The sequence below is a fragment of the Amia ocellicauda genome, chromosome 9 (assembly GCF_036373705.1).
Source record: "Amia ocellicauda isolate fAmiCal2 chromosome 9, fAmiCal2.hap1, whole genome shotgun sequence".
NCBI classification, from domain to species: Eukaryota; Metazoa; Chordata; class Actinopteri; order Amiiformes; family Amiidae; genus Amia; species Amia ocellicauda.
Window position 1 is genome coordinate 12,173,367 of NC_089858.1, and position 19,672 is coordinate 12,193,038.

At 40.0% G+C, this 19,672-nt stretch overlaps 1 protein-coding gene across 2 annotated transcripts in view; it reads left to right on the plus strand.

Annotated features, from left to right (window-relative positions):
• ralgps1 (Ral GEF with PH domain and SH3 binding motif 1) overlaps positions 1 to 19,672 on the plus strand; it is a 199,765-nt gene that overhangs the window by 63,987 nt on the left and 116,106 nt on the right. For both annotated transcript variants that reach the window (XM_066713155.1, XM_066713156.1), the window contains exons 6-7: positions 4,912 to 5,001; positions 9,979 to 10,071. In XM_066713155.1, the coding sequence (XP_066569252.1) occupies positions 4,912 to 5,001; positions 9,979 to 10,071 (183 nt within the window). The remainder of the gene's footprint in view (positions 1 to 4,911; positions 5,002 to 9,978; positions 10,072 to 19,672) is intronic.

Below are 19,672 nucleotides of genomic sequence, written 5' to 3' on the forward strand. Positions count from 1 at the left end.
CCTACTAAAATTAAATACTTTACAAGCTTTGTAAAGTTTTTTATTTTTTACATTGATTTTGTGCCAGGGTATTACAGAATTTATGTTCCATATTGAAACTGGATTTCAAGTCATGTTTTTCCCTGGTGGTGATGGTTATGTTTTATTACCTTATTAGGCACGCAGGATTTGGCTGCTTTTTTTGTTGTTTGTTTCTGGGTAGATGGATTCAGCTTCAGAAATTATGCTTTGCGAAATATTGCTTGTTAATAGTGACCACCCGTGTGCAATATGTGTAGATTTCGGCCAGCTGTCATAACACTAACAGTGCTGGGTTCTCGCACACTTGTTTGATGATGTCATTCTGCATCTTGTTTCCAGCCACGTTCACACGTCTGCCAAAGCTGTTGATTGTTTTAGAACAATTCAAGGATATCTTTGTTTTGCAAAAACTCCAAATACATAATAGGAAATGATGCATGTGGTACAGGCGTGGAAATGCGGTTGTCAAGACAAAATAACAACAAAACTGAAAACCCCCGAAGAGGTATGTTCTGAGTTTCTGCATACTTGGCAAATCTGTGAGGTTGTTGCACTATGAGCTCAGACCAGGTCATCTTAATTGACTTCTCTTCTGATTGGCTTGGTTAAAACACCAGTTCCTACGCTTATACAGACACAACTTAGTAACGTACAGCTTTGGTTTTAGTTTGTGTTTTAGGGTAGAGCAGTTCAGTTCAGCAATACTCGAATAAGCATGGTGAAGTAGGCCAAAGTCATACATAAATAACACATATACTCATCGTTTTAGTTTCTTTATTTTTGTTTGTTGATTAAAAAAAAAAAAAAAAATCTTTATACTCGCATTTGGATTTGCAAAGTTTTGGAACGGGCAAAGTTCTCTCGTGTTTAATGTGGTGTAAACTTGCAGTGTCCAAGCCCTGTTTTGTGCCGGAGTCAACAATTCTCCCCGCTTTGCCTGCCAGTGGGGGTCGCCGAGTGAGGAATGCTCTTCGTGGCCTCCTGTGTAGTGAGCACTAAGTGTTTCCACCCCGTTTTTGGCGCAGGGATCACATGCTGATAGCGGAACGCTTTCCGTGAAACATTTCTTTGACCCTCTTGTATCTGTTTTTTACTTTTTTAAGACCCCCCTGCTCTAGTGCAGGACAACATTTGGGAGGTGGTGGGGGCTGACTGTCTGCAGCTGCTTTAGGGAAAAAGTGATGCTGCAATCTGATACCATTTAAATTGCATCTTTCTTGGACTGCTTGTTTTTCTTTCTTTTTGTTTTTTCTTTCCTTGTTCTAATTCTGTGGGATGAATGTTCCGCAAGTATCCTTAGATAGGAGTCATGTTACTGTGATAGCTTACAGCTTAATGAGGATTATCAGTCATTAGGGCTCCTTCCCTTGGATCACCACTAAAGCATCCCATTGCATCATTGTATTTAATTATGGTATGGACATGATTTGAAGTCTCTGCTTGTGCAGCAGCCCATACACGACACTGATTACAGAATTGGCTCAACTTGTGACCTGATATTACAATATCTAATGTGTCTAGTATGTGCTGGATGGCTTTAACCTCAGCCATTTCATACCATCGTTAGACGTCTTTAAAAATCTATTCCTTTTACTTCAAGCCGGTAAAGAAGTTTGTGAGGTTAGGTTCATTTTAATAACATTACTTTGAGCATCCTCTCTCCCTATCCAATTGATGTGCGTCTTCAAATGAGTAAAGTTGCCAAAGTTCCCTCTAAAAACCATTGCTATCGTGGACGTGGTCGTGTAAAAAAATACATCAAAGCATACAGACAACCTCGGAAAATGAGAATAATGTGATTTCCAATCCATTTTTTCCCCTTGTGTATCCACACACTACAATCTGTAATCGAATACTAATAAAACAAATCATCATATAATACGGTTAATTTAAAGCATTTTTTGAGGTTATGTCTGTTTTTAATTTTTATTTTATTAAAATTAAAAAGTTAGAAAGGGCTGGAATAAGACTTGCAGTTTACATGTGCGCTGGTTTCATCAAGGATGCAAGAATAATCTGTAATGCATCAGCATAGCATAGCAGTGACAGACATGTTCACGTTGCAAATATACTCCATTTGGAACTGATGTGGTCTATCTGGTGGTTAGCTCAGTTAATTTTTCAACATCCTCTTCGGACACAGCTTCTCCGCCTCGTGTACAGCACACAGTGGTGCACAGTTACCATCTGAGTCAAGTCTGTTCTTTCTGTCATTTCCCCCCCCCCCTTTTCCCCTTTCGAGTCATTTCCTTTAATGGGGGCTTTACACAAAAGCCAGTTATAAGCGTATGGCTACAAAGTGCCCGGTTTGAATCAGCACTCTGTTCACCAGCCTTTGAGCCCCTTTCCAGATTGAAAAGCACCACATAAACTTCCAGGAATATTAATGACAAAGTCATTAGTCCAAATCGCAGCCGATGTTTTTCCACAATTCCATTGCATTTATGACTCAGACTGGTACTCTATTTATAATGACACTTAATGAATGAGCAATTTTGATCCTAAAGAAAAACAGCATTTTACAGTATTATTATTTTGTTCCTGTGCAATTTCTTTGTTACTTTTGAATGAACTCTCCCATGCTAGCCTGTCTTTTTCTGTGGACTTATAATTTTAATTTTTTCTGCTTCTTTTTTTTTTTCTTTAAACATCTATTTTGTTTTGTTCTTCAATAATTTTGCTTTCACAGTTATGAACTGCATGCCGTTTTTTTTTCTTTAATTAAAGGGAAGAAAATTGTTCTCTGGTGACTCAAAATATGTATTAAGTGTTTAAAAGGTGGTAGAATTGTGCTGTGGGCTTTGGGCTGCGTGAGTGTTGTGGATTCCAGTTAACCTTAGACTTCCAGGAGGATTTAGTATTGCATTTCCCCTATATTCACACTGGGATGGTGACAGTATCTGTTTAATACCTGAGGCTTTAAACTCTTTTGAACCAAACTTAGAGGCTAGTTAATCATTAGCTGAAAAAATTACAGTACGTTTCTCTGGCAAAGCTAACGTACATTGTTAAAGTTTGGTTTTAAATATTTATTTTAACATCATACTGTTAATCATTTGTTAAATTGGGGCTGTATCTTGTTTTTTACATTTGACACATTCTCCTACGTTGTTTATTATCTTAACATGTGGCTGATCTTGACTTTTTTGTTGGACTATATAATATAAAGAGCTTGGCATAACATATGAAGTAAAAGATTATTTTATAGCTCTGTGTCATGTCATCCAGATTAACCCCTTTTTTTTTTTTAAATTTTGAAATGTCCATTGTGTTTAATGATTGTTAATGAAAATAACTTGCGGTGGTTCCATGGAACTAACTACTTAGCTTACAAGAGTGTTCTTCATTAATCAAATAGAAACACTTATTGTAAAAAGAAAACCCCCCACAAAAACATAAAGCAAATCAAAAAAGAAATGGCAAAAAATGAATCCCAAAAGGAGGCCCTCATGATGATGTCTGCAGTCAAAAGATCCCTGGGCTGAACAGACACTGTGCGCGATCAACAAGCAACAGAGTCTGAGACGGTCTTACAGGAAGATCATTGAGATGCTGGGCGCGAACACTGCCCGGAGGGAACTCGAATCAGACCGGCAGGGCACTCAGACAGGCCTCTCACGGGATCCCAGACACAGTGTCAGGTTTTTCAAGACTGGTGCTATCTGTACTCCCCATCGCCCCTGCTCGTCCCCTGTCCTGTATGATATCAGTGCTCAGCCTGTAGAGAGGGTTTATTGCATCCAGGTGCCACAACAAGCTGTCATCTTTTATTTCATTGTTTTATTTATTTTTTCTTCAAACTCCATGCTGTTATTTTGCACTCCATTCTTAAAATGAAACCTTCACAAGCATGACAGTTTATCTTGAGTATTCTTTTTAGAGCTACTGCTACTGCTCCTACTACTACCATCACTATTACTACTACTATTGCTATTACCACCGGCTATTACTACTACTACTACTACTACTACTACTACTACTACTAATGACTTCAGGATACGAAGTTTAAATGTGAGCAAGTTATCATGTTTTGCGGTACCAGCAAACACTCCAAGCTAAGCCATTCCTGATCGTAATACAAAAGTAATTTGAGAAATCACCCAATAGTTTCCCACAGAGACAGACTATTACGTAAAAATAAACATAACATTTTAAAAAGCAAAATAAATGGGTGCAATGTATTTTCCGTGTCTAGACTGCATGATCAAGGCTTTTGCCGTCGTTGGTTCTCTCTGTTACGCGCTGACTGGGTTGAATATTCTTCTGGGGTTCAGGGAATACAGAACATCATTCACATACTTAACACACAATTTTGGTCTGAGGTTATTTCCTAGCTATGTGGACGACACGCTGTGGTTGGAGCAGAGTTACAATTAAGGAAATCTAAATCATTACTGAAATTGATTAAAAAAAAAAAAGACCCTGTTACTTACTTTGGTTTTATTTTATTTTCCCCCTCTGAAATATTATGCATGAACTGTACTTCATATGTCCCACAATTACAGAGATATGGTTTTGTTTGATTTTTTTTTTTTTTTTCTGCTTTGGTTTTTGGATTTTCCTATATTTAGTGGTGGGAAATTTACTTTTCATTTTCTAGCAGAGGATTTATTTTAAGCTGTGTTCCCACAGTGGAAAAAGCAAAAATCTGAAGCGTAAGGGTCGATTTACACAAATCTGAACCTTGTTAGAAAAGTGCAGTTCACTAAAAGGTTGCTTAACAGAAAAAGGGAAAAAAACATGCAAATTACCTTATTTTCCTTGCAGAAACATGCGATGATCATTAATCTTTGAGACAGCATCTTAACTGCTGCTACCTCATGTTCTCTTGAAATAACTTAAATGTCTGGGGTGTGTTATAAAAAGCTAATTTCTTGCCTTTTCCAACAGGTCAGCTTCTGGGTGGTGAGAGAGATACTGACGGCACAGACGTTAAAGATACGAGCAGAAATATTGAGCCATTTTATAAAAATAGCAAAGGTGAGTTTGTTTGAGTCACTTTTCTTTTCTTTGTTGCAGTAATAGAATAGACCCATGTAAACCAGAGACTCTGGAATATCATTGTAGAGGTCCAGTACTGTACACGCTTTGGGGCTCAAGTGTATCAGTGCTGACTTAAAAGCTCTCTTGCGTGTTTCGAATAACGTGTAAACCTGTGTGATAATGTGGACCTGATTTTGACTGACTTTTAAAAGGGATCAGTAACACATTGTATTACCTCACCTGGCACTGTAAAATGTGTGGCGTTACACTGCACAGCACATTGGCAGAGGGTCTCCACTGGCACAGGTCACAAGACAAAGATGCTGCGTGTGTGAAGTGCCCGGCCTCGGTTTCGCCTTTCCCAGGGGGCCTCTCTCTGTCCCCGGGGATGGGCTGCTGTCAGCGCTCTCTGCTGTGAAGAGTGCATTGCAGCTTTAAGTCTCTGCCCAGAGTGCTTTACAGAGCAACCGGGAACAGGATACCTTTCAGCCATCTGCTGCAAAAGTCTTGATACAAAAAGTGTTTTTGTTTGTTTGTACGTTTTATTGGACCCCCCTTTGACCTTGCTCGTTTTTTCCTCATATCTCAATTTGGCATGCTCTGCTGGCCCCATGTGTGAGCTCATAATTATTTACACTACATCAAGAATCCATCCATTCCTGAAAAAAGGTGGTCAAACAAGAATAAAATCCAATACACACTCCAGATGTTTGCCTTTCCATTCTGTGCAACATTTTTGGACAATGGTCATGCTATAATTAGGATACTTAAAAAATAATAATAAGAAAATATATGGTGCCTGCTACTCAAGCACCAGTCTCTGCTTTAGTTAATCTCTAAGAGGAAATACTGAGTAGCTTCACGTGAGTTGAAAGGATTCGTAAAAGCTTTAAAGTTTTTTTTTTTTTCTCTTCTCATTTAAAAGGCATTGTACTTGTGTCCCTTTCCAACTTCATGCGATCATTTGCAAATGTTATTCTCGTTTGCTTGCTTGCATTATTTCATGCTTTTTTATTAGACTTGCCGGCTGTCACAGGAAAGTTATAAAAATGTGATTTAGTGCTGAAATATGCACTTTTCTCAACGCAGTCTAAATAAAATCTGACAGCGAACAGGGAGAATTCCGTTGATAGTAAAGACTTACAATAAATATGAATCTGTACTTGTTAAATTCCTTTTATGTTTAACATAAATCTCAAACTCCTATTCTGTATGTAATTAAGCAGAATGTGCAAGAGCTCCTGCTTCGGGTAATGATATTGAATGAAAAATGTTGCTTCAGTTTATCCGAAAATGACATACACTATGAAACCAGATCATAATGATTAAAGCATTTCCCATTCAGAGCTGATTTTATAAAATGGTGCAGTTCTTTTACTGGGCTGCATCAAACTACCTCTGCAATTCAGCTTTCTGACAACCCTTCTAAACTTGTAATGTTGAAAGGTCCTTTCACAAACAACACAGGAGGACACTAGATAACAAGAACTGCTTTTTAGTCCTTACTTTAATACTAAAGCTGAGAACTAAATGAGTTATAGAAAAGAAAATCTACCCAGATAAAAGTGTACTTCATGCAACCGAGCAAACTGCTTGAAATGTAAAGAAGGGACACTAATAGCGCTTTTCCACCGACAAGGAGCCGGTGCCTAATTTGCACCCAGTTTTTGCTTTTCCCCCCATGAGACCCGGCTCGGTGCCGCGGAGCCGCTTTTTCTGGCACCAAAAACTTGCTGGTCTGGAACCTAAGACCCAGTGACGTCAGGGCGGGGGCGGGGTTAAGTCGTCTCCACAGGAAGTGATTGGCCGAGCGCAGCCGCCATGTTTAAAATGCCGGCAGAGACGCGAGCAGCGAGGAGACTTAATTACAAATGAGCGAAATCAGCAGCAACTGCGGTCTGTCAGAGACACTACAGTGACAGTATGTCTCACCAGGTCAATAACTAGTTAGTTGTTGGCAAATGGCAGCAATGAGAGACGACTGAGCGCAGCTTCCGTGTCAGGAAAGCCGTGTTACAGCGAGATGATGATGAGAGTTAATGCGGACACAGATTGGACAGACATGTTGTTTGGTAATGAACCGGTCATTCACTGATCCGGTGTGACGCCGAATCCAGCGCCGCTACGAGTCAGGTGTCCCGGGTTGGTTTGCGCATGATCAATACTTTATGAATAAATTCATTTTCTTAGCACAGGGCGAATTACACAAAACACACATATTGTACAGTAAGATCAAATACACAGTAAGATCTGTCACAGTGATGCGCTTTGTGCTCACAGCCAGCAGTGCTGACATGGATTATTATTATTATTATTATTATTATTATTATTATTATTATTATTATTATTATTATTATTATTATTATGTTGTTAGCAGACGCTCTTATCCAGGGCGACTTCAACACATAAAGCATCGCTGCGTGTCTGACAACAGGGACAGTAACAGTGATTTGCGACCATCATCCCAGACCTCATCAATCAGCACAATTTCCCATCAAACCATTAACATCACCTGAGATCTCCGACAGGTTATTGATCTGCCACGACTGCGCCCAAAACAGCCGCATCCATAATCAATAGGCCAGCCTATAGTCATTGTGTTTTAAACAAGAATACAAGTAAAAATACGCCACAAAATGAATGAAAATGTGAACTGTGTGCGCGGTGACGAATGCATGTTAACTCTAACTTGTGTTTTTTTCAATACAGTAAAAGTGTCTGAAATAGCAAATCGTTATGTTAGCATATTCGTATAGTTGTATTTTCGTTTCTGCTACATGTGTGACCTCGCGTTTTTTTGTGTTTTTCACAGTGTATCTGTGCTGTGTGACGCTGAGTTTGATTGTGATGTATAACAGGGTTTAAGGTCGCAGTCCTCGGTGCTCATTATTATTATATATATACACACACTCACCTAAAGGATTATTAGGAACACCTGTTCAATTTCCCATTAATGCAATTATCTAACCAACCAATCACATGGCAGTTGCTTCAATGCATTTAGGGGTGTGGTCCTGGTCAAGACAATCTCCTGAACTCCAAACTGAATGTCTGAATGGGAAAGAAAGGTGATTTAAGCAATTTTGAGCGTGGCATGGTTGTTGGTGCCAGACGGGCCGGTCTGAGTATTTCACAATCTGCTCAGTTACTGGGATTTTCACGCACAACCATTTCTAGGGTTTACAAAGAATGGTGTGAAAAGGGAAAAACATCCAGTATGCGCCAGTCCTGTGGGCGAAAATGCCTTGTTGATGCTAGAGGTCAGAGGAGAATGGGCCGACTGATTCAAGCTGATAGAAGAGCAACTTTGACTGAAATAACCACTCGTTACAACCGAGGTATGCAGCAAAGCATTTGTGAAGCCACAACACGTACAACCTTGAGGCGGATGGGCTACAACAGCAGAAGACCCCACCGGGTACCACTCATCTCCACTACAAATAGGAAAAAGAGGCTACAATTTGCACAAGCTCACCAAAATTGGACAGTTGAAGACTGGAAAAATGTTGCCTGGTCTGATGAGTCTCGATTTCTGTTGAGACATTCAGATGGTAGAGTCAGAATTTGGCGTAAACAGAATGAGAACATGGATCCATCATGCCTTGTTACCACTGTGCAGGCTGGTGGTGGTGGTGTAATGGTGTGGGGGATGTTTTCTTGGCACACTTTAGGCCCCTTAGTGCCAACTGGGCATCGTTTAAATGCCACGGCCTACCTGAGCATTGTTTCTGACCATGTCCATCCCTTTATGACCACCATGTACCCATCCTCTGATGGCTACTTCCAGCAGGATAATGCACCATGTCACAAAGGTCGAATCATTTCAAATTGGTTTCTTGAACATGACAATGAGTTCACTGTACTAAAGTGTACTAGAGTGCTTCACAAGGGTCACGCTCAGTGGCCTGGAGAACCTGACATCACTGCTTTTGAAAATGGCAAACAAACGTGACATTAAAAATGGAAATGAAAAACATAAATTCAAATCAAGCAGGATCTGTATTTAAGACAAAAATGAAAAGGAATGAAAGGCCTTTTTGTTTTGGTTTTACTTTTAGTGGAAAATTGGACATTTAATTTTGGCTGGTTGTTTTTTGGCGGTGGGGGGGCAGGCAGGCAGGCAGAACTCGCCAGCATGTGATGAAGATCTGATTGGCAGTGCGTCCGACCAGGGGCACTCCTCTAAAACACAAGCCTTCCTCTCTGAAGACCTCTGCCTGCAAATTGGCAGTTACTCTGTGTAACTTGTCAGAAATGTTGACCCCTTTATAATTTTCTTCATCGTATTATAATAAACTGAAATACATTCAAAGTCTATAGTAATATTGCCTCTAAGTTAATCAAGAGTTTTATTTATTTATTTTACATATTTTTAAATGTACATTCTTGTCACTCACAGCAAAGAATCAGGAATAGGAATGCAGTGTAATCTCTTTTCAAAAATTTGCTTTAATGGGACTGAAATCTATCATTTGCAAATTAACTTAGTTTATAGGAATCCAAAAGTGTAAACATATGAAAGAATTTATAGAGCTGGACAGCCAAATGTGTTTTGGAGTAAGTGAACCCATTTGTAAAACTGCTGTTATTTCGACAATTTCATGCTGTTTATTTTAATGCAGCCCTGCTGCTCTGTATACACTCCATTGAATCAAAAGCAATGATTCATTTGTGGAAATGATGTCACCTCTTACAGTGATTTTTTTTCTTTCTTAATTAAGATAAATTATGTATAAATATATTTGTATGTATTGTTTCACTTTGGGCTAGTTTTTGTTTTGTTTTTTTTAATTGGCAGTAATTAATTGTGTATGATTTATTGGAACTAAAAGCTTAAACATGTGTTGAAATCTTAATATTTGCTGTTTTTGTTTATCTTTTCCTCTCCTTCATTAGCTGTGGTTTACATTAAGCAACAGAAGAGTTGTTTGCAGTGATGAATTAGTCTTTTCTTTCTGCTTTCTGTTTTTGCAGAAACTTCTTGAACTGAACAACCTTCACTCTCTGGTGTCGGTCGTGTCGGCCCTGCAGAGCGCTCCCATCTTCAGACTCAGCAAGACATGGGCAGTAAGTGTCCCTCTATGGGCTCCTCTCTCTTGTTAGATGTCCGCAGTCCTGGAGGGCCAAAGTCGTGCAGTTTTTATAGGTAACGTGGCAATACTGCAGAGGCCTGGACGACACATTCTCTCGTCAATATTTGGTCTGATTTGTGTAATTCAGGGCTCAGTCAGAATGAAAACCCAAAGACACAGCACGCCTCCAGGGTCAGAGATGTAGACCCCTTTTTTTACGTTCCTGTTTCCACACAATTCTTCTGTCAGTTTGTATTTTTTTTTGGACCGTGCAAAAACCTGTTCTCTTTGCATAAAGCATATTCTCAGTGTGTATACGCCGTATATCATTCAGGATTCGTGTGGGTGCAGCTGTTGTTTCAGAGGAAATTAATAGCCTGTGTTGTGATGAACATCAATATGAAAAACAAAGTCTTAATTGAAGCTTATTGTGACTAAAACGCTGCAGGATCTCATGGCATTATGAATTATATAGAGCAGCCGGTTATTTTAATGACTTTCACATGACTGGGGAAAATGATGACAAGACACATTGCATACATTTTTTAATTGAAAAGCTACCCTCAGATGCCTTACCATTCAATCCAGGCACAGAGTGCTCTGGAGCCCAACCATATAATTATCAATAACTGTTTATTTGGGCTGAAAATGATAAAGAGCGCAACTGTTATGAATCAGGCTGACAGCTTGAAGGGTGACATCATTTTCATACTAAATTATAGACCTGACACAGCAGCAGTTTTTTTTTGTTAATTGTTATTTAAGTGGTGTCTTTTCCTCTCTTTCTTTGATCCTCTTTTTACTGTAGCTTTTATAAAGGATGGTTACGATGAAAAGCTGTATTTTATCATCCTTTTCACCAACACATCAAAGCTCAAAATCCGCCTGTATTGTATCTGGGTAAGAGAGCTGGGCTGAACTATGTGAAGGGCTCAGTCTTGAGCTCTAATATTAAAGTAACGAGAGAAGAACGTTTCCAACCATAAATGCGTGATCTGACTTTTTTTTTTTTTTTAATGCCAAAAAAAAAGATCCACGATTCATCTGTTATAGTTTGTCGTAGCCGATTAGAGTGGACCTGATTGGTACCAGATCTTGCAAGCCACATTGCGAATGCGAGAAACCCAGTGTGGATTGCCACACGCACACATGCTGATACACGCACGCATGCTTGCACACACACACTGTTTCTTCCTCAGCCCCTTCTTCCACTGAAAAGAGGATTAATTCAATTAGGTAAATCAAAATAACTAGGAGCCCCCCCCCTCAAAATAAAAGACAATTGCCATCACATTTCTTGGTTGGCCATTGCTCTGGGGTGGAAGGAGAAGGAGGTGTCTCTGCTGCATACAGCGTCATATCCTCGGTTATTGTAATGGGAATTATTGGTGTCAACAAGGGGGTGAGGTGGTGTGTATAGGTAAATCTGAGCAGGGGTAGCTGGGCTGAAAATGCCTTTTAAGCTCCTTGTATACGTTTTAAAATGGAGGGCCCTTCACACTGCCCGCTGCCGCAGCACCAGTGAGACGGCACCAGCAACACGCCTGCCACAGGGTTACGTTGGCAACCCCTTGCCTGCCCTGCTGCTGAAAATTGTTCTAAGTGTGTCAGTCTTTCTTCTTTTTAGTTCCCATGTCGTGTGTTTTTTTTATTTTAAGGGGCAAAAATACAAACAAACCACAGTTTGATCTGATGACAATCCCTCGCTCGACATTCGGGCTGCAATGCACTCTGAACAAACCAAGGTTGCCTTCTGTTATTTCAAATAATTTTTCTATTTTTAATAACTACCCCCCCACCCCCCACCTCCCCAAGTTTTCGCAGTGTTTTGCAGCGCAGCACAGTGTGTAATGTTTAACACTCTTAAATCATTTTTGTTACTAGACCCCAGCGTGCTTGTAAAAGGCACAATATGCACACCCGTGATTGCAGGGCAGCCTTTCATTTCAACGGCAATGGTATTTAACCCCCAGAAGGACTCTTCTGCCTCTTAAAAATATATTTTTCACTGGCAACTGAGGAAGGTTTAGGCGCCAAAAGAGAACAGAGCAGGAAAAGTCGATACGTGTAGGATTTAGTCACTGGCAAGACAGAAGCTTCGCACATTTGCCAGGACAGTGAAAAAGGCTTTTATTGAAGCTGGACTCTCACCTTAGAGGAACTAAACATAAGCATATGCAGTGGTTTATTATACACTAGTTTATTCTCTATTACCCCCCTAGTCAATAGGAGTGCCCAAAGCATGGTGCTGAATCAGCTTGTACATCAGAGGTCCTGATACTTATCACAGCCTGGTCTGACCACAGTTCATGGAGGGGATGTGCCAGCTTGAAAACCGGGGCTTAATGGAGGCAGAAATAATCACAAGCACTGGCCATGTGTGAGATAAGGATGTGAAAGCCCAGGACTTGCATACTGATCAGGATCAAATTGCAAAACATTGCTTTGTTTTTGGTCTCTCTGTTGTGCTCACACAGATTTGAATCACACGTGCATTTTGAATGTTAAAAGTTGTCATTGCCAACTTCTTAATGTTTTTTCTTTAACAAACCGATTGTGCCTTTTTATTGTCATCTCTCTATATATAAATAAACAGAGAAGCGAGAAGGAATGCTCTGTTTTACCCTTAGGCCCATATCAGCCAGCTGGAATAAGAGCATAACTGTAAGGCTATGAAATGGAAACTGATACCAAACACATCAAAACATGTCAGTGTTAAAGATGATCTAGGAGCCTGAAGGACAGCAGGATCTCTCTGACATTGGAAGTCTTCCTTTCCCATTGTTCCTGCGAGTGGAAATATGAGCACACCCAGTCTATTATAGATCAGACTTGTGGATGTACATCAACTCTGGGGCTGCAGTGCCCTCTGGTCCCACTAGAGGGTACAAAAATGCCGGAAAGCTAGGTTTTTTGTTTTGTTTAGTTTTTTTAATCAGTTTTCATATTGTTTGAATCCCCCTTATTAAGTGGTGTAGATTTCTTCTGTCATTATTACTACTTTTACCAACATCGCTGCAGTCGCTAGGGCTACCGATATTTCTTCTACTGCTGTTGCTTCTCAAAGGTGGGGTTTAAACTCTTAAACAAAGGACACAGAAGAAAAATATGCTTTATCAAGCGCAGGCTAAATGTGAGCTCAGACAGTTGTCTTCTGGGAAAAATGAAGCACAATCCACAAGGAATTTCCACTTTCTATAATCACAGAGCAGTGAAAGACCCTCAGACTGCTGCAGTGCATCATCAGCGCCGTTTATGAGGGTCTATATTTAGATGTTGAATTTGAATGCTTACCACATGATATACATACACATGCATCTAACCACTTCATAATATGAAGTAATTGGTTACAGTCTGTCTCTGTGGACCTGAGATTGGAAAAGAAGTAACAATAATATTCTCTTTATATTACATTTATATGACTATTTACCAATAGTATTTTCACTCTGTAATATCCATTGAATGTTGTTGTTATTAATATTATATTTGCATTTCCAAATTTTCTTTTGCTATTCTGGTTTTCAGTGCGGCACCAATGCTCCTGGTACTTTAATGTAACACACAGATGAATTTCTGGCCTCCCAATATCCTCAGACAGCAGTGTGTCATCACCCAGTTGACAGGCAGTGTGACCAGGCTGAGAGCACATTCCCTCCACTGTTCTCGCAGCTTCTTTCATAAACAACCTGTGCTATTGCTTCAGCTGAGGGCCACATGGAGCCAGATGGACGGTATTCAGTTTTAACTCCGTTACAGAGAAAACATAACTGTTCAAACTTTTCCCAGGTGCAAGAGCTTAGTGGCTTTGTCCCAGTGGGTGTGCTGAACTTGTTTAACTTGTGGTACAACGAGGAAGCCTTGGGGGACAGAAGAATAGCGCAGCGTGTGCAAACAAATGAGACGGAGGGTAGTGGACAAGACATTCATCTCCTGACTCGATCTCTGAGTAAAAAAATCTATGCAAAACATTGGATGATGATGATGATGAAGATGATTTTTATATTATTACTCTTATCAAGAGCAATGGAAAAATCTGTAAAAGTTATTCTTGTATAAAATCCAGCTGGCTCGACACTTAAGCACATGGCTCAAGCTGAAAAAGCGAAGCCATCGCAAAAAAGATGGGAAGGGACTTGTCTGATGCTGATGGATAGTTAACCATGATTATAATGATGGTGGTTAAATGCACAGTAGCATACTTCATTTCCCTTGGCGTCCTTCTGAAGAGTGACTTAGTGTTATTCTTTAGAATTGTGTGTACAGTAGGAGCTGAGATTTTTGTATTATATATTTTTTTATGAAGGTCTTGGAAAGTATATAGCCCCAGCAATGCGCGGTAACGTCTAGAACTGTATTCCAGCTGAAACCGAAGACAGAAGATTATGCGGTGGCTTTGTGGAATCAACTCTTCACTTTCCAAGAGCGAGATTACCGTTGTCCTTTAGCAGAAGTTAGTGATAAAATCTGCTGTACAGATGCGTTTCCTCGTCGTTGCACGAAGATGGACAACAATGTGCAGTACTCTGTGAAGGAGAGTCTGCAGGGCTTTGTGATTTTAAAGCACCTTAGATTGTATGTCCGATGTCATCTTCAAAGCCGTTACCGATTGGCTTTGATGTGCAATAGGTTGATCTGCTGTGTATCAAAGCTCCCCCACGAGTGTCAAGGGAGTTGCATCACGAGTGCTCTTCAGAGAGCGCGTTGGCTGGACACTCCCAAAGGCCCCATTGCATTGGAAGCTTGTGAATCTGCAAAAGGTCTCAACCCCCTCTTTCATGAACCAGAGCTGTGAGTGTTTTCCACAGGATGTTGCGGTGGGATCCAGCTGCCGGTCAATTTCAGTCCCCATTGGGTGCGATTAAGTGAAAGTGAGATAGGCGGTGGCGAGAGTTGTTTTATTTCTTGTTGGCCCCTGAAAGGGAAAATGCACACACAAGCGGTGGTGCTTGAGCGCCAGGACTGGTTCCCTTCCAGAGTGAAAAACTACCTCTGAGGCGCAACCTTCTCAAAAATGAAATGGTTCTTTTTTTATTTTAAATATGAAAAGCTGGGGTCTGTTTTGTGGTGGTGTGGTTTCAGTGACATGTGTCGGCCTGTGGTCAGACTGAATTTGAGGCAATCCCTCATCCTTTCAGCACTTCATTTCATGAGCTCTGATGTGAAAAACAAGGGATACTACCTTCAAATAGAAAAAGAAAAAGGAAATCCCATCCATCGAAATTTAAAGGAAAACAAAATGTACAGTCTGGAGGGTGTTTGGTGTGGGGCTAATTGACTTCATGGTGTCTGAACGTGGGCCCCATTTTCAACTGCTACTACAAAGCCTCCACTCCTTTAAGAGCACTGAAGAACCTTTCAGGACCAGATACTGAAATAATAATCCTGTACTGTTACAGTACGAGACACAGAGAGAAAATGTAATGCTCTGAATAAGATCAATGATGACATTGTACTGGAAAGAGAAGCAGGGTCCCATCAGTCCCAACACATGTCTGCAGGGAGCCTGCTCTTGAATTGTGTAGATCAATTTGGTCTTCCCTCATCGAGCGATTTAACAGTACACCCTTCGCAGTAGACTCTTCAGGAATTAATGAAATCAGGCCGAGATCTATCTATGCAGTGCTCCCATCGCAGCCTGTGGGGATCCAGTAACTGTATACTGTGCCACGGCAGCAGGAATTCCCTTCCAATCCCAAATAGGTGGAGCTGTAAAGCAGAACCCCCCCCCCAAAAAAAAACGTTCAAAAATGTTTATTCTTTGGCAAGTTCTTATCAAGAAAAAAAAAAAAAATTATATAATACAGACAGCTGAAAGCCTTAATTACTTCATGCTGAATTACGCAGAGAACTCAAGTGACTCCATTTACTTTCTGAATAATTTCTGTACTGCTCTCTCTCCTTAGCCCTGAAATTCTTTTGGTTCTTAATATCAGTGTTTCTGAGCTCTGAGACTGAGGAAAGAGAAAATACCCCTCTGCATAGTTGGAAAGCCCTGTATGCTTTTTAAAATAATGTAATTTATGAAGACCCTAATTATAGGCACCATGTGGAGTTTAACTGACTGGTAAACAGATGTATCATTTTATGTAGTTTGTTCCAACCCATTAGGAGAACAGATTATTCTTTTGTTTTATGTATTTTTATATTTAAAGTTCACCCTTTTAATCTGAGCAAAGAAAAAACATTACCCTATTTGAACAATAATGCAAGGAACTATGAATGATGGTAGCAAAGTTAGTACAATTATTATTATTATTATTATTATTATTATTATTATTATTATTATTAGATAACTTAACCATGGTGACTAATACACTAAATATACACAACATTACAAGGTGGTTAAAAGATTATTGCGAAAAATAATTTTTCATACAATGAACTGCATTAAGTCATATGTAGTTTATTTCAGCAAATAATGGAGGTAGACCAAGAGAATCAGAAAACATCACAGAGTCCGAACCGAAAGCTTAAGAGGCAGAGGGATGGAGATGCATGCAGGTTCATTGGGGGAAGAAATTAGATCCCATAACCACAGATACTGAAACACATCGGACGCTTTTTACAGCAGATTGGGTTTAATCGATGACATCAACACCATCAGCCCATATCAATCCACTGCTGGATAAAGGCCTCCCCAAGATGTCTCCACTTTCTTCGATCTACAGCTCCTCTTTTCCACACACTGGGATCCTCACTGTGGGGGTGCAGTGGATGCTCACTGACACACAACCCACAGGCTCCAGTTATACTAATTCAGGCTGGCATGACAAAGCTCATTTTGCTCATTCCAGATGCCCTCCTGCCCCCTGACACAATTAATGAAAGAATAAATCGATCGAAAATCCCAGTGGCCGAAGGTAACTCCTTAAAGACTACTGACCTGGAACAAATGCCTCTGTTTCCCTAATGTTTTGTTTTGCTTTTTGCTTTCTGCTCTGTGGAAGCCCATATTGACACTTAATTGTATTTATGGTGTTTCAAGTTTTGTGCAGATTTATTTATTTTCCACGCTCGTGGGAAGGTTTCCTTTTGGGGGAAGGTATAAAATCCCTTCTAGAATTTTCCTTGTCTTTTCATGCCCAATAAAGGGCGTGATTAGGGAGAAAAAATTGCATTGTTTTTGTTGTTGTTGGCATCCCCAAGGTTTCTTGATTGTGCGTCTTAAATAGAAAGGGCACACAGTGACTCTAGAGGATGGCCTTCCTGTCGTTTAGCTTGTGCCCAAATGTTATTGTGTGTATTTTTTAGGCCTTGCAAACTGATCCTGGCATTAATTCAGTATAACTAACTCGAAAAGTGAAGAGACGGAAGCCTGAGGGAGATGAGTGGGGGGGGGGTGGACGGTTGAATGGCAGTGGGGTCAATGGAACATTTCTGAAACGACAAAACTGAACAGTAAGGGGTGAAAGGGGCCAGTTTTAGTCCCTTAATTGGTAAGAGTTTTTTTTGTTTGTTTGTTTGTTTGTTTTATAACAAACTAGATACAAAGCACTGGTAATGTACATTCTACAATTTCTGTCAGTGCCTTTTTACCTCAAGATACAGTAGCTAGGATGCAAAACCCAGCACCAGGTGGTTCAGTTTACATGCATGTGCCTGCAGCTCCTGAAGTCAACAAGTGAAGCTGGTACTGTCAGGCTTGTTTCCATCGCTGCCTCGTGAGTCGCTATGCTGGTACACATGGGCAGTATTTTTCAGTGTGTGCGGTTGGAACAGAAACCACACTATAAAACTGGTACTTTTTTAATTTATTTATTTTTCCCAGAAGTGGCTGAGCCTTCCTGTCGATCTTCTGAATTCCCAGCATCCCTGGCCGCGAGGTTTGCAGGGCTGAGCAGTGCGCCTCATATCGATTTCCTTTGTGTTGCTCAGGGATCAGATGTTTTTCAACGTGAACTGTTCGGGTAGACATAAAATGATCTGGAGTCTTATGTCATTTGGCATAGGTGAAGACTGCGAGCCGCTAACATGGAGATTGGCTGGAATATTTTCTTTAAATGTGCAGTGTTCTTCCATCTCACGGAAAATTATACCTCCCAAGTTTTGGAAAGTTTGAAAGTGTTTCATGTATATTTTATATATATATATATATATATATATATATATGTGTGTGTGTGTGTGTGTGTAGGGTAGTTTCAAAACCCAGCAAAAGAGTAGCAGGCCAGCTAGAGTAGGAGGCCAGCAATAACATGAAGATGCGTGTTTTTATTTTTCTTATTTTATTTTTATCTAATTATTTTGCACTGCTCCCAAGAAATAATGTTAAACAGGGTGGGTACTATTTTTATTCTTTTTACAAAGTGATACATTTAAATCTGTATGTACATTACGTTATTTTCAATGTGGTCTGTATTAAGAGAAATACGCAATCACCAATCATAACCATAATTAAACTAACTTTTGTAGTAATAAGTTTGAAGCTCCATTGTCATAAATTCACATGCATTCGTTATCTTTTACAGGAAACACTACAATTATACACCCATTATCTGTTTTTTATAATTTAACAAATAAAGGAAATCCTGAAGACTACAAAAAATCCCTTTTCCACTTTCAAACTATTTTTTAATAGTAGTTGAACATGAACTCAAATATTCCATGATGCCAGTAAAAAACTGTGGTGTGTAGACTTTGTTTCCACTGCTGTAGGCCGTCTCATTGTCTGAGCTGGGTGGCATGGGCTGTGTAGAGGTATATCTGTCACATTGCATAGTGTGTTTTTGGTGTTCACCTCCCTCTGGTTATATTGGCATTCCAGCTACCAGAAATTACTTCAGTGGCTTTCTGTTCATGTTTGTTCAGACAGATGTCCCTTTTCATGCTTTTTCTTCAGGTTCTGCCTACATGTCTGCAGCTGGCTCAAACTAAAAACTTGTGTGTGCAGGATGTTCAATGGAAATGAAAAAAAAAACTTTGGTGCGTACTTCATAATATGCTCCTTTTATCTAATCATAATAATTACTTTTATGTGAATTGTGTCTTCTGTAAAGTGGTGACCACACCTGTTGACACAAAATATTGGGTGGTGCACCTTAGCAACCATCGCATTGGAGTCTGTTTTTCTTCCCCCTGGGGGCTTATATGTGGTTGCTGCAGTTAAACTGGAGATCCTAAAAGTGCCATGCAATCCCTGAGCTGCACTGTGAGGTCCCTTCAGCCCCTCGATCAGATCCCAAACACTGATATATATAAAATCTCATGGGCCTCTTTTGTAAAAATCCTTTATATCTGACCAAGCTGCGGAACAAGGGAGCGTTTATACTCCGAGATCCCCAGTCGTACCATTTCAAAATATATAACTGCAGCTAATTACAGAGTCAGCTAATTAAAAACCAAATCTCTGTTATGAGATTTTTAAAATTGTCTTATTACGGGTCTCTTGGCATTCACAGCTCCTCTATTTAATGATGAGTGTTGAACTGACGACACGGCCTGTTCTGCATACAACAGTCTTCACTGAATTCATACAGAGTATCTGCGCAGCTGCCTACTTTGTCAGCGGATAACATGTCCGATATTTTCTTTTGTACAAGCCATGATGAAGTTTGCTTAGCTGTACAGTTTACAGTTTGGATCGGTTGTAACTCATGAAG